Source organism: Mauremys mutica, chromosome 11 (genome assembly GCF_020497125.1).
Source record: "Mauremys mutica isolate MM-2020 ecotype Southern chromosome 11, ASM2049712v1, whole genome shotgun sequence".
Taxonomy (NCBI): Eukaryota; Metazoa; Chordata; order Testudines; family Geoemydidae; genus Mauremys; species Mauremys mutica.
The window spans coordinates 17,156,260-17,172,420 of NC_059082.1; the positions used below are offsets into that span (position 1 = coordinate 17,156,260).

General features: G+C 41.0%; 1 protein-coding gene and 1 long non-coding RNA gene across 3 annotated transcripts in view; both read right to left on the reverse strand.

Moving 5' to 3' along the window:
- The window catches only part of LOC123344607, a 52,412-nt gene extending 49,778 nt beyond the window's left edge, over positions 1–2,634 (reverse strand). The window contains exons 1-2 of the long non-coding RNA XR_006572601.1: positions 2,381–2,634; positions 1,011–1,440 (exon numbers count right to left, since the gene is read on the reverse strand). This is a non-coding gene — a long non-coding RNA (uncharacterized LOC123344607). The remainder of the gene's footprint in view (positions 1–1,010; positions 1,441–2,380) is intronic.
- An 8,881-nt stretch (positions 2,635–11,515) lies between these two features.
- Positions 11,516–16,161, reverse strand: part of EFL1 (elongation factor like GTPase 1) — a 155,041-nt gene continuing 150,395 nt past the window's right edge. For both annotated transcript variants that reach the window (XM_044980895.1, XM_044980896.1), the window contains exon 20: positions 11,516–12,468. In XM_044980895.1, coding sequence (XP_044836830.1) covers positions 12,280–12,468 — 189 coding nt within the window. In that variant the 3' untranslated portion in view covers positions 11,516–12,279. The remainder of the gene's footprint in view (positions 12,469–16,161) is intronic.

The window sequence follows — 16,161 nt, forward strand, 5'->3', positions numbered from 1 at the left end:
AGGATAGGTTTTATCTAGAGAGAGAAATGGCATAGCTAGCTAAGGGTACGTCTTCACTACCGGCCGTATCAGCGGGTAGCAATCGATTTCTTGGGGATCGATATATCGCGTCTCATCTAGACGCGATATATCGATCCCCGAACACGCTCCTGTCAACTCCAGAACTCCACCAATGCCAACGGCGGTAGCGGAGTCGACATGGGGAACCGCGGACGTCGATCCCGCGCCGTGAGGACGGTAAGTAATTCGATCTAAGGTACTTCGACTTCAGCTACGCTATTCACGTAGCTGAAGTTGCGTATCTTAGATCGATTCCCCACCCCCAGTGTAGACCAGCCCTAAGTCACAGGTTACTTGCTCATAAGTTGAGCACAAAAAAAAAAGTTTAACATATTAAGGGCCAGATTCTTATCCGGTGTAAATCAGCATGCTTCACTGAAGTCTCAGAAACATCAGTTTATGTTAGCTGAGGTGCTGGCCCTAGAAGTCACTCTATACAGCTAAAGTTGACAGCTAAACTACATTCAGACTACACTTCCATGTAATCAACTGCTGGAAGGAACTGTGATGGAAAAAAGGATGTCTTCCGCAAGGGAAGGAACACACAGACACTTATATCTCATGCTAATGTTAATGTCACGCTCAATCACATGGGTAAATGCAAATAAGTGCTATATTTAACTAACAATTGATAAAAACAGACTGGGGAGGTAAACATGAGTTTCTGTTTGTTGCCCTTCTCCCCCTCCACTTCCACCCCCGGTGAAGATTAAGGTCAGTGCCCAACTCCCACTGAATGTCAATGGGTTTTTGGCATCTAACTCCCTTAGGCTTTTTTTAAAATCCCCAGCCTAAAGCAATTGCACTTTGCTGTGTTAAGCACTGGAATATTACCAGTCTTGCTCTCTAACAGCAAACCACATGTAATATGACAACAACCTCATCAAAGTCCAAACACTGCAAATAACGAATAAGAAATCTGTTTATAGAACAATAATAAGTGAACCTACCTGAAAACGACATGATCTTTATACCATGTTTGAAAGATGCAGTTGTTTTCAAGTTTTTCAGTCAGTTATGACTCGATACATAGTGTTGTTTTGCTTTGTCCAACAGAGTCTGTCACCTGCAGGTTTTAGAGGAAAAGCTAATTCCACTCCATCATTTTGGCAGCTGTCAATTCTCTCATCTCTATAGTTCCTCAGTTCCCCTCTGCCAAATGCAACTAGATCACTTTCTCTTTGGCTTGGATTGTGATATGCAGACCTCAAGTGCAACTGACAGCTAACAGAGAATGTTCATACAGCTGTGCTGCTATTGTAGTTCTCCTCTTCTATAGGCCTGGTCTTCACTGGCCCAGAAAGCAGAATGGTCTTCACGGGACATAGCAATATTCTATTATGAGTTCGTTCAGGGGTCCAGGTTGCACTGATGAGACACCTGCAAACAAGGACCAGAGGGACAGGAAAATTAGGAAGTTCCCTTCATGGAGTTTCCTACACATCATTCCCTCCAGGAAGAGGGGTCTGGACTTGGAGAGGTGAGGACTCCCAACCTCACAGAACCTGTGGATCCCTGGGGAGGGACCCCTTTCACAGATCCATGTAGCTGCCAGGAGTCTTTTACATGGACAGCTACTGTTCTTTAGGTGCCACTGTCGCCCAACCTCCAGCAGCACGGTCCAACAGGAGCCATGGTGTCATTGGCTGGGTCTCCGCAGAGGGGCTTGCCCACAGAATTATTTTGGTACAGCTTTAAACATCCCTGCAGAAGTTGGACTGCTCTGCAGGAGATGGCACTGCAGAGATACTCCTGCCCCTTGCTCTGCCCCTTCCCATCACGTTAACTGGAACCATAACCCCAAAGAGTTCCAGTGGAGGGGCTTCTGTGAAACCTTGAGGCGTGAGAGTAAGATATGTAGACATGCAGTTCAGGCAGTTTCCTTTCACACCAATATGAAGATATCCACCCATGGAAGAGATTCTCTGAGCCCAGATAATTATGTTCTGCCTCCTAAATTGCACCATACAGTTTCAACTGAGTACAATAACCTTCTCTATTTCAAACCTGTGTAACATTATTTTGCACTCTTAAACAGCGTACATTTCACCCAAAAGTAAGGAAGGGACTAAGTCATCCCTATTACATAATTTACCGAAGTAGTTAATACACAGGATCCTCAGAATAAAAGTGCAATGTATTATTTTTTCACTGGATTTTTACAGACCTACCCCTTTTTCAGCAGCCACAGTTACATTACTCACTGGACTCCACGTTCATAACATTTGAGTATGATAGGAATTGACTGGATGTTGTTTTAATATATAAAGGTTAATTTAAAATAACCTAAGAGATCCATATTGCATGACAGCAGCATTACCAATGAGAAGTCTTGGGTTCAGAAACAAGCTCATCTTTCAAGCCCCCAACCAGCGATAGCTGCACTTGTCATGAACATACTGCGCTTAGTCCCCAGGGAAAGTGCATCTTCAGCTGTCATGTATGCAGCTACTTCTGTTAGTCAATCCATGAAGCAATACTGACTTTTTCTTCTGAAGAGTCAGTCACCTGACCTCCTAAAGGTAAGTGCTGCTGTGACAAGAGACGAAAGGCAGAGAATTAGCTAAACAGTGTGCTTAGTAATATGCTCATAGCCTGCTACAGTATTACATTATGAGTTATTATCTGTCTATATCAATGAACCAAAAATAGACCTTGGCATTAGGTGGCTGTTCTAAACCACCTCATCTTAAGGATCATGAAAAAAAAAAAAACAATCAAGCAAACACAGCAGAGGCAGCCAGAACCCATTAATCTATTACATCATTATTCATACTATGCAAACTACTGTTGTTTTTGATCAAATATCGTAGTCCCTGTCCCCGTCCCTAGATGACTGATCTTGTCTTTTCATCTTTGAATCATCCAGCCTATTTCACTATATTGTAAAGTTCTCTGACTTACTGCTTTATATATAGTGATCTCCCCAGTCTAATTAATTTCCATTCATTAAGGATACTGCAACCCAAAGACCCATTTCAAGCTGCACATTTTTGCCTCTGTTGTCAAATGATTTTTATCCCTCTTGAGCAAAGATGGACTAAAATCTGGGAAGAACAAAGCAACAATTTGACCAAGCAGTACTTTATCTTTAGATATAACATTTAAAAGAGTAATATTTTATGCTCACAGAAATTCCCGTGCAACTGTGGGACCATACTAAGTGCTCCTTAGGCTTCATTCATGGAATCATGGAATAATATCATCGTAGGACTGGAAGGGACTTGGAGAGGTCATCTAGTCCAATGGTTCTCAACCAGGGGTACATCAACTCATCTAGGTATTTGTCTAGTTTTACAACAGGCTACATAAAAAGCACTAGTGAAATCAGTACAAACTAAAATTTAATCCAGACAATGACTCGTTTATACTGCTCTATATACTATACGCTGAAACGTAAGCACAATATTTATATTCCAATTGATTTATTTTATAATTATATGGTAAACATGAGAAAGTCAGCAATATTTCAGTAAGTGTGGCTGTGACACTTTTGTATTTTTATGTTTGATGTTGTGAGCAAGTAGTTTTTAAGTGAGGTGAAACTTAGGGGCACACAAGACAAATCAGACTCCTGAAAGGGGTACAGTTATCTGGAAAGGTCGAGAGCCACTGATCTAGTCCAGTCCCCTGCACTCATGGCAGGACTAAGTATTATCTAGTATTATTGGTTCTCTCAATGCCATTGTCAGCCTCCTGGCAGTTCCTTTTAGGGACAGTGCTTACGCTGGCATTTGACAGCAGCCCATTACACTGCTTACACCTCCCTTAACGCCAAAGACAAATTATTGTCTTTTTTTGAGAGCAGCCAGCAATGCTTTTCTGCAGACAGTCTATCCCACACAGTTCCAGACACCTTGGCACGGGATTAAAAATAAAGAGAAAAATCACAAAATAACACAGCAGAATGAAGCCTAGCTAGAGTAAATCTATGGCAAACATAGGTAGTAGCTAAGGCCTGACCACAAATGCAATCTAACAGTTAAACGAGTTGAATAAAAAGCATACATCTCTGTCAGCAGCAGTATGCTGTCGCCTTCTGGTCTGGTTCTGCATTTCAGCCAGGTTAGGTGCCTCCCCACCCATAATTAACATCTCACTGTGTAACTAGAGACGCACATATGTAACTCTCTGGGACAATGTGCAATATGTGCAAAACTCTTTCATTAGCATGATGCACATCACCTCTCCCTGTAGTTCTAATCTTAGGACACAATTACAGAGGTTTTTCCAAGTGAAAACATACTTGATCAGGTTCATTAACCCTCTTTAATTTCCTCCTAGTCTGCACTAACTGCATATGGGGCATTCCAAATTATTTTCTTGAACTTGTGTATAGGGCCACTCTATGGAATACACACACCTTACAATGGACGATTCCACACTGTAACGTGTGTTAAGTGCTACTATAACGTACAACTGGTTTTGAAGCTAGTAATACATTTTGCCATAGCCTTTTCTAAAATGCTGCCTATTGCTTTCTGTACAGATACTTTAATAAAATGAAGGCACTGAGATTCTCTTTGGAACACCATATAGACAAAGGCTATTTTTTGCAAGCTAGATTTCAGAAAAAAACATCTACAGGAGTGTGTGACAGAGGAGAGACTGGTACACACAAACATTACACAAGCTAAAGAGGAAGCTACATGCTCATTAAGTCCTGTCTCTGATTCTGAGGCTTTCTACTACAGCAACAAAATTACAGAACATTCCTAGGTAGTTTACACAGGTCTAAGTCATTTGGAGACGCAGTGAAACGTGAGTGATTCATTACCTGATTTCATTTGTTATTACAGTGCAAAGGAGCATATGAAAAATTCTGGAAGAGCTCTCCACAGATGGGAAAAATGGGCATTGAATTGGTGATGACGACCAATTTGCCTTCCATTTGTAGTTCCACTTAAGGATCTGCATATTTTAGATGGGCTTTGTGCCCATCTCACAAAAAGCAGCATAATGTTACTGATGAGAGGGAAAAGTGTTTGTGCGGATTTAGGAAATGTGGGGGTTAAAGAGTCTGTAGATTCTTTTGACAAAAGTCCATTTCTGCTTCCTGTGACGATGATTATTTATTGTTAACCTTTTATCCTATCAGCTTTTCTGGGGGAAAATGTACCTAGAAATCTCACTAGAGAATAGTGAGACATCCCAATTTCATAAGGGTGAAGGACAAGCCTTTTATATGGCTGTCAGAAATGCTAACAGGAAAACACTATTGAATGTTGCTTTCTTTTGTTCAGAATTCAGTATCAGTAACTCTTACAAAGACATGCAGTTCCTATATAAAAATCCCTGTAAAGAGTAAGACAAAGGGTAGGGGGTCAGCTCCCTGGAGAAATGGGAAAAAAGGCTAAACAGAGGTTAAAAAAAAAAAAAAAAAAAAAAGGAAAAGCTTCTGTAGAAAAACAGCATCTGTTGAAACAGCGATCTCCTTGCCAAACAGCCCAAACCACACCATTTCATGGCGTCTTTTTTTTTCCTCTTGTTTGTCAGGGTTTGAGAGATTTTTATAATCATGAAGTGATACAGCTGTAACAGAGCAATAATCCCAAATTGGCTCTCTCAATAGCAGAAGTATGCCAATCAATACTGACTACCATCTTTATTAATAGAAATTGTTTTCATCAAACTAGATTTTTCTCCCATTCTCTTTTCAGTAAACACAAACCAACCCAGAACATAAATAAAAGCAAACGTTCACAACATTGTTGATACCGTAAAACAGACTGGCAGAATTGAACTACATTATAGGGAATTGGGCCACCAGTCAAGAAAGCAACCTAATCAGAACAGCACTTAAGCATGTGTTTAAATATACGCTAAAGTGCTACTGAAATCAACTGGGCTTAAGCACATGCTTAAAATAAAGCACATACTTCTGTGCATTCCCAAATCAGAGCCATAATGGCTAAATAAGTCAGATGCACTCGTGAATTTGCTGACGACAGCAACAAGTTCCCTGATAATGTAATTGTGGAAGGAGTTACATTATCAAACTGGTAAAGACAGAAGTAAGAAGAAACAGTTGTATACATTTATATATATATGTATATATATTTTTATATATATGTATATATATTTATACACACACACATACATACACACACACAGACTTTAAAATAAGTAAAACCTAATTTGGCTGGGCATTCGCTCTCCTCCGCAAACTTTGAACCCTGTTCTGCAGAAAACTCCCAATAAGTGAGTGCTAGGGATGAATAACTGGCATCAACTCTTCATAAAAGCAACTTTCTGCCTGGTAATAGTGTAAAAAATAAATATATATGTTGACAGGTATCAGTAACAAAGCTGATGTGCAACAGCAAATCCCAAGATGTCTGCCCACTCAAATTACAAGCAAAATAAAGTTAGTTCAAATGAGAATAAATACTCTATATTTCCCCCTCATTTAAACATGATTAAAAGCCGACAGAGAGGTGAGGGGAAAAAAACCACCATGGAAAAAATATACCAGTATAAAAATAAAAATATTGGGTCAGCCATGCTTTATTACAATGCTTCACCGGTACAGGGACCATGTTTGTTTTGAAGTAATTTTTTTTTAAAATAAGAAAACCAAGGATGCTGCCAGTGAAAAGCCATAGCCATGTAAAATGACTTTTTGATTCATAATCAAAATTTTGGCTCCGCCGAGTTTAAGTTTATATTGGAGTACAACATTCCGGTGATAGCTCAGCAATGATAGAACACCACCACCTTAAAAGTTTATATAAATATTTGATCTCCAGAATCACACATTTCAGAAAGGTTTTCGTTACCATGGATTTTACATATCAAAGGGGATGACAATTGATTGAGGTCTCTTGTAAGTATGCTGTGAACGTGTGTTCAATAGTAGGTAATGAATAAATACTAATGATATTTTGCACTTCTATAGCACTTTCCATGAAAGACTCTCAAATCACTTTGCAAATACTGATGGTTCAACACCCATCTCAATCAGGGAAGAGCAAATGGATATACTATACATTGCAACAAATTCAGAGGACATCCGAACTTCTGGATGCTTAGCCAAACCCAATTTGCAAATCTGAGGTTCACCCCAAACCAATTAATGTTTGGAGTCCAAATACTTTGAAAATCCATCTGTGCTATCAAAATAAAAACTTGACCAAATTAAGGGGAGAATCCCAAATCAGCTACATCCAAAACTGCCAGTCAGGGCTCAAAATTGTCTTATGCAGCGTATAGCTCAACATTTCTCTCTTCTCATTAGGTCCAATGACAAGCACTACAGACCCTGTGAATGAGTGAGGCGCTCTATTTCTCTCTGAGTATGATTCCAAGTATAATAGACTATCCTGTATCCTAAAAAAAGGGTGGGTTAGTCCCCAAGAACCAGGGGGCTTGATAGTTATTTAACCAGAGCTGTTTTTGGAATTATACATTTCGGTGCAGAAGAAGTAGGCTTCTTGTCCATATGTCTTCTCCCTTCCTCACCTCCCCAGTTGTAACACTCTAGGGACTGCCTAATTCCTAAGCTAATACAGAAAAACGAGAAGCAGGAAAAAGACCATACTGCCCAATATGCCTGCCATGCTTTGATTACTGTTAATCTAATGTTCTAGTCTTTTAGCTGAAAGTGAAGTTTGCTGCACTCCGCAGTAAGACAAAAAGACAGGTTAATCTACTAAATTATTAGTGTTTGAGAAACTGAAAGGTTTCCTCATGTAAGAAGATAAAAGGAGGACCCTATAGACAACCATGATAAGGGATTTGATTGCCACTGGGTGGGCCTTGTTTTCTCCAAGTAACCCAACTCTTACTCCTGCTTGTTCACATCATGATGCAAAATAATCTGGGGCATCAGGAATGGTTATTGCTCTGCAAAGGGTTATAACTGCACAGCTATGCAGAAGCTTGATGTGTTTTTGCACACTAAGGGGCAGACCCTCAGCTGGTTCAAGTTGTCACAGCTCTACTGAAGTCACTGGAGCTATGCCAATTTACATCAGCTGAGGATCTGCCACTGAAAACTTAAAAATGCCTGGAAAAATAAAGGCTGAGAAATACAGCTTAAAAGCGGCTTGTATTTATTTGAATCAAGCATTACATTTAGCAATAAAGCTGGCAATGGAGGATCAGTTGATTTAATGGTTGACCTCTCCCAATTAAATCTTACCATGGTTTGCTTCATCAGCAAGTTATTTGTCATGCTTAGCAGACAGTTTCCAAAACTCTGTCATATTGTCATATGCATGTAACAAGTAGGGAAAAACTGCTCCACGGAGCTGCTTTTGGAACAAAAAAAGAAGTGTGGTTTGAGATTCATGTTTCATAGGCAATTAGATTCTCCTCCCACCAGTGGCTGTTACTAAAGAAAACAGATCCTAGATAAAGTTTCTAGAGTGTTTCCAGGTTAGTTACATTTTCTCAGGTTACTTGTTTCAATAAATTTTTATTTAAAAACTATTTAGATTGAGCAGGTATCCAAGAAAGTTACTCAACTTTATTCAGTTACAAACATGCAGTATAGCAGCATCTTACATTATCCTTATGCTACCCATTTTTTGATGCACCTGAAGACAGACCATGGCAAAATATGAAAATTACTGCAAAATAAAATATTTAAACAGCCTCTCCCTGGTTATTCAAGTTGAATAGCTCAAAACCATTGAAATATTCTAGAATCACACCTGAAGAGTTGCTGAACGTGGGCAAAATGAGAGGTTTTACCCACCCATCTCTCATGTAGGCACTGCTCAGAAGACAAATAATTTTTGGATCAACCTTCTAGAGAGGGTAATGTTTCATCTGCTTGGATAAGGTTTCAATCAAATCTTAAGGTGAAACATTATATTTCTATACTAAAAGCAAAGAGGTTGGAAAAGAAACAGGGTTACTATTTCAGTGAAAGTTAAACATTACATCAATTATACACTTGTGCAACAAGTAACAGTTGTCTTTACCTTAGGGAGCACTGGCTGTATAAATTACTTCTGACTACTCTCTCTAATTGCCACTCAGAATTTATACATGGAAATGCCAGGTAAGTGCTAAAGGAATAGTGCCCGGTAGTAGCGTATTAAAAAAGTGGAGATACTCTGGGAAGAAAATAACCTTGACAACTATGGTTTTATGGTTGTCTGAAACTGACACATATTGCCCTCTTCTTCACTATTTGCAGTAAGGTTCTAAAAATAGTTGGCAGAAGACTCTAAAGAACTTATCCCCCTTCAGCTTTATGAAATATCAACAGCCTTCCAAAGATACTTATCTGGATTATTCAGCCTTAAATCCTCCTGAATACACAATACTTGTCTCCCCTTGGCTGCAGAGTTCTAAACACTTAACAATTAAATGAGTGGATACCTTATGTAGTATGTTTTCCCTCCTCTTTTCAGCTTTCTATTTCGTTCAACAGCAAGTTATGGCCACTGAAGAATTTCTTTTCATGTTAATTTAGTTCTGACCCATATTAGAGCCTCCTGACTACCACACAGATGCCTGAATCAAATAGCAAAACATCTTGTATAGTTTCCTAAGGGGAGTCACCTTCACTGGATTCAAGGTTCACTGTGTTTGAAATATTTTCTACTCTAAGGCTGAGTGAGTAGAAATTATTTTATTGTAAGTGTGAGTATGTATAAATGAGTGAGAGTGTGCACATCTCAAGCTAATACTTAGTTCAGAGAGACCAGCAGCCTAAAATTAATTATTTGAGATTTTTGATGGATCTATGCTGGGGAGCAATATAAAATAAGACCAAGCAGAGTTTCATGCAGCCACTGTCGCAAAATATTAGGACTTTTGAACAGTGGTGGGAATCTTTTGCTGTGGAACGGAAGCAGCTTGTAAATCCAACAGAGCTGAAATTTCAGATTAATAGAGTATTTATCATGTTTGGCTCTAGGTGATGTGGTACATTAATGCACCAGCCTTTCACCTCCAGAAAGCAGAATCTAAATCCAAATTAAATCACAAATTACAATGAATTCGGTGGTCAGCACAAACAGAAGTTGTTCAAGGTGGGTCCAGGGACTATCTTTTTGCTATGTCTTTATACACTGCCTAGCACAAGGGAACCCTAATCCATGACAGGCTCCTAGTTGATATCGCAATACAAATAAATAAATAGTAATAATTACAATTGAGAATAACACCATAACAAGGGTGTAACCGGTAAAGTTTGAGGTATTTGAGCAGAGCTATGAGGAAGCTCACACAACACTACCAAGCCAGTGCATTCACATTAGCTCAAAATTTGTTCGTAATTTTTGGAGTTAAGAACGGGTGACATTGGCAAGTCTGTCACCTCGTACTGATCCCAAAGTTCAATTGGTTACAGTAGTTAAAAACTGAAAAATCTGATTTTGAATATTTCCCCCCCCCCCCGCAAAAAAAACCCTTGTTTTTTTAAAACAAAGCCTACTTTATAATTGTTTTCCCTGTCAGCATGGGTTATTCAGAACTGTAAAGGGTCCCCTGTCGGGCGAGGGGTCACTCTTCGCCCTCCGGGCGCCTGGGGACCAGGTCACCTCACTATACCCGAGTAGTACAGTCGGGGAATCTACAAAGCGCAAGCCCTGACTCAGGGCGGGGCAGCAAAAACAGGTACAGGGCTTAGACCCTCAGGCAGGGCTGAGCAGCAGTTCAGGTTTAAAGTCTATAAAGCCCAAGCCCTGGCTCAGGGCGGAGCAACAAACACAGGTACAGGGCTCAGACCCTCAGGCAGGGCTGAGCAGCAGTTCAGGTTTAAAGGTCTCCTCAGGCCATGGGGAGGGGGGAATCTGCCACCCCTGGAAGGGTGGCAGGGGGGGATGCAGGCCCTCCCACTTCACTGCGTCCCAGCCCGGGGCCCTAGCAGCGGCAGAAACTCGCTGCTGTCAGTGGGGATCCAGGCCGCAACACACTGACATCGGTTCTGGCAGCGCTGCAGCCAGACTGGGGTCGGCTGCCCCCGGGCTACTTCCACTTTCCCCCTCCTCGGGTACCTGAGTCGTCGTGGTCTCAGCAGGGGGGTCAACCACCATCGGCTCCTCAGGGTACGTGTGCACGAGTGGGCTCGGCGGGTCCTCGGGGTTGGCGGCCACCGTCAGGCTTGGCCAGTCCTCCTCCGGGTAGCGGGAGCGGGGCAGGCTCGGCCAGTCCTCCTCCGGGTAGCGAGCGAGGGGGAGGCTGGGTTGGCCGCTGCCTTCTGCGGCCTCCCCAGCGGGAGCTCGGTTGTGGACATCCAGCCTTGCTGAGGGCTGGCCCCTTACTGAGCCCGGAGGGCCCGCCTTTGTACTTCCGGGTCGGCGCTTGACCCTTTGTGGGGCGGGCCCAGAGCCCCGTAGCTCCGCCCAGTCCAGCCTCCGGCTGGGCTCCTCGTCCTCCGGGGCGCCTGGGGACCACGTCGCCTCACTACAAGAACATATAACTTAAGAATTTTTATTAAGTTATCTGCAAAGCAGGCTAATGAACTTGGCAACTTTATTGTCATTAGCTGCAAGAAGAGTGCTGGTAAACTACGACAATTTACAAACATGTATATGAATGAGGTTTTGTTGACACAAATATTTGGTGAATAGCTGTTCTTTGTACAAATAATAGTATTCAAGTGAGTAACAGGGGTATCCACGCGCTAACAGGAGTATTCACTCTTTCCTATTTGCTATTCTTCTCTCTCCTCTTGGAAGAGTCTAAATAATCCAGTCTGGGAGCAGAAAGAATACCATATGATTTAGATGACAACTCACACACCAGGAATAGTGCAGAGTGAACAGTTCATGAACATCACGCAGGCTGAAATTTGTAGTTATGGCAAATACTTGTAAACAATAAATGCATTAGGAGAAATCTGGATCAGTTTGCAACAGAGTCAAGAACAGAAGAAAAGAGTTAAAGTCGTTGCCTAATTTATTTACAATGAATAACTGGACCAGGTCTAGTTTTGATTACATCTGGTAAATTAGGAAGAAAGTTTAAGCAAATAACTTGCAATCCTAGGACAGCAGCTGGGGTAGAGTCTTAAAATTGGAGAGAGTAATTCCATTGAATTTCTTGTTACGTCTCATTCAAATAAATTACACAAACTGTAGTCTCTCTATAAAAGGTTGGAAAGGCTCACGTTTATTAAAACTGAAGCCACAGACAAATTACAGCATATAAGAAATCTTGGGTAAAACCACAAGTCCAAGATGACATTTGGAATCTGCTGTACAGAAAATAATCCACCTGCACTTAGCTGAGTTAGTGTAGAACTGAAAGTAGAGGCAGTTACTTATTTCTACTGAGAGTTCTTTGCTTCTCAGCATGCTCCACGATTTTTTCTTCTACGTAAAGTCCTTTTCGCCTTCTCACTGCATTCATGTACTTGCGGGCCTGGTTCTCTGAGTCTGCCTTTTCCCCAAAGTGCAAATATTCCTCCTCAGTAGTTGGTACCCAGAATGGGTCATCTGAAATTATCTAAAAAGAGAAAATTGTAGAAAGAGGTACGTTAATTTTTTAAAAAGCAGATTAGAGCATTTCAGGTAAGTTTTTGTGTTCTAAATGATCATATGCTTAGAAGTGACAAATCTGAAAAAAATAAAGAAAAGAAAAGAAAAAAGTAGGTATGGCTTCCTAGGTGGCATACAATAAGCTATTCAAGCCAAATGCATTTAAGCTTCCTTAACACGTTCAATGAGTGAAGTACTCACCTTCTGTAACTTAGCTTTATGCATTTGCTTTTGGATTTTCCAAAAAAGCAGAGATTTGGCAAAACTATCATAGAAGCATTAAAATCAAACTAAAAAACTCATTCTAAGTTTCAAAATGCCACTTCTCATTTAGATTTTTGTTGGATTTGCCCTGCCTGTGATTTTACTGGCGTTCAGTTGCACTGAGAATACACTCATTTCTAGGTCTCAGATTCCTCAATCCCTGTGCAAAACCTTAGTAAAACCAGCCGGGGTTCTTGGCAAGCCTTCCCCACTTCACCCTGGCAGACACTGGGAGACTCTTTTTATCATATAATGATACACAGTATTCATATTCACCAGTCATTCAGTGGTGGGCTACCAGGGATAGCCAAGGGTACTTCATTATAAAGACTCTCTGTGCTCTTGAGTAGCCCTACACTGGACTGAAACTGGTCCAGTATGCTTCCTTACACAGTGTAAAAATGACACGCACAACCTATGGATATTAACCACAGAAAGCAGTGTTAATGTTATGAATTTAAAAGGTACATAGGGACTGACAACATATTTTCATTTCTCATTATTAGGTCAGAACAAATGGAATGTTTCGTGTGTGAAGAAACAAGTAATATTGGATCTTATACTTTGAATTCATATATTTTTTTTTTTTTACAGAAAAGAGTTGAATGGACAATTTTCACTCACAAACTGAATGAAGCAAACCACAGGCTGGGTCTGTAGGGGCCAGATTCACAAAGGGGACTTAGTGACCAACATCCAACTTTCAGGCACCACTGTCATTCACAAAACCACCACTCAGCTGCTGCATAACCCTGCAGGGATGTAAAGTCTCTACGCACCCAACTCGCCACTGCTAAAGTCCTTAAGGTGCCTCAATTTTGGTGGCTGGGCATGTGCATAGACACTTCAGTCTTGCCACTGCCCTGCAGTCTGGACACTTCAGTTTGGACACTGCCCATCTAAATCATGCCTAAGCCCCATCAGGATTCACAAACTATGTTTTCTTGCCTATCTTGTGTCTGGGTCCTGATCTGGGATGCATGCTTTGAGCATACCTATACCCACCTTCTGCCCAGTAGTTAGGGAACCCTCCTGGGAGATGGGAGAACCAAGTTCAAGTCTTTGCTGCATGTCAGGGCGAGTGGGGATTCAAACCAAGCCTCCCATCTCCTGAGTGAATGCTCTAACCACTAGGCTAAAGGTTATAAGGGGGGCAGCCTTGTCACCACCTCTTTTTTTAAGGACTGACTCAGCTTAGGTGCCTAACTCTAGGAGAGAGTTCGCAGTTGTGAATCCTGAGTGGAGCTAGGTGTCTCCCTCTCTGAAGTTAGGCACGATCTCCATTTGAGGGGCAGGGCTCAGGCAGGCCACATCCTTATCCTTAGCTTTTCTTACTAGCTAACTCAAGCAGCTCTTTGTTCAGTGTGCTGGCTTTTGTGAATCCCTTTTTGGGTGCCTAACTCTCCCCATGCATTGTAGAGGGAGCTGAGGTGCAGAACTTGGAACTGCAGATTCCACTAGGCAGGCATGATGCCTAAAAGTGAGGTGTTGCGGTGCCTAAGACCTCCTTTATGAATCCCACTGTAGGCCTCTTATCCAAAAGCAATCTGGACTTTTTGAGAAGCCACTGGGCTCCTGAGAGAGAGAGAGAGAGAGAGAGAGAGAGAGAGAAAGAAACAGCCATGATAAACTGATAAAGAGAAGAGCTGACAACAATGTGTTTGTCCCAGTTACAAAAGATACTTAATTCGAGAGCTCTCAAGGTCCCAGCTGATATATCCAGATGAAAAGAAAATGTTGACTTTTATACTGGATGGTCAGAGCAATTATTGTTGAGTTCTGGGAAGTCCAAAAAGCCAAGAAATAAACACCTGATAAAATGAAGGTCTGGTAGCCTGTAGGTGCCCTTTGTTGCAGTTGGATTCTTGTACAAAGACACTTGAAACACATCTTTTACACTGACTCATTCAAGATCTTTTCTTGGAAGAGACATAACATGGGGGATGTACTCCTCAAAACAGAATAGGGCTGCTGATTCCAATTCATTGCTTTTCTTAAGCTGAAGAACATATTTGGACAGGAGATTGGAGAAAAATTGATTTTCCTAGATTGAAGTCATGAAGAAATCCTTAATGGAAACAACATAAGATTTATCACGAATACAGCTCCCTGTTAAATTCTATAAGGAATGCCTGCAAGAACCCTAGACTAAAGATTACAGTTAGCTCCTTCATTTACATTTGTAATACAATTTTTAACTGAATTGCTGAACTATAAGTTCAGCTAAATGTGGACAAATAAGCACGATCTTGTAATAGGTAACAGATCTTTTTCCACTGGATAACGATGCAATTTTCTGTTAATCATGTCCTGAATACAGGTACTTAAAGATCCAGCTACATTCAAGCCCAAATACAGACAAGTATTACTCAGACTACTGTGTTTGAACTTTGAACCAACCTGAAGCAAATACTCACCAGCAACTACACATCACACCACAGAAACACCACTAACCCAGGAACCAATCCCTGTAACAAACCTCATTGCCTACTCTGTCCCCATATCTACTCTAGTGACACCATCAGAGGACCCAACCATATCAGCCACACCATCAGGGGCTCATTCACCTGCACATCTACTAATGTTATATATGCCATCATGTGCCAACAATGCCCCTCTGCCATGTACATTGGCCAAACCGGACAATCTCTACATAAAAAAATAAATGAACACAAATCGGACATCAGGAATGGTAACATACAAAAGCCAGTAGGAGAACACTTCAATCTTCCTGGACATTCTATAACAGATTTAAAAGTAGCCATACTTGAACAAAAAAACTTCAGAAACAGACTTCAAAGAGAAACTGCAGAACTAAAATTCATTTGCAAATTTAACACCATTAATTTGGGCTTGAATAGGGACTGGGAGTGGCTGGCTCACTACAAAAATAACTTTGCCTCTCCTGGAATTGACAGCTCCTCATCAATTATTTGGAGTGGACTACATCTGCCCTGATTGAATTGGCCCTGTCAACACTGGTTCTCCACTTGTAAGGTAACTCCCATCTCTTCATGTGTCAGTATAATAATGCCTGCCATCTGTAATTTTCACTCCATGCATCTGAAGAAGTGGTTTTTTTACCCACGAAAGTTTATGCCTAAATAAATCTGTTAGTCTTTAAGGTGCCACCGGACTCCTTGTTTTTGTGGATGCAGACTAACACGGCTACCCCCTGATACTTGATGCAATATTGAAACTCATTTGATTTTACTACCATTAGCGGCTATCATACTAAATTAAGAAGTTATAGATGTCTAGGTTCTAAGGACTAAATTTAAGAATCCACTTTAGACTTATTCTTACTTCGTAAACTTTATCATAGGTACAAGGAATTAGTCCTAAATCATTAAGAGTGTTCATCAAATCTTAGGCTCATATAAAATGTGTAATCAAA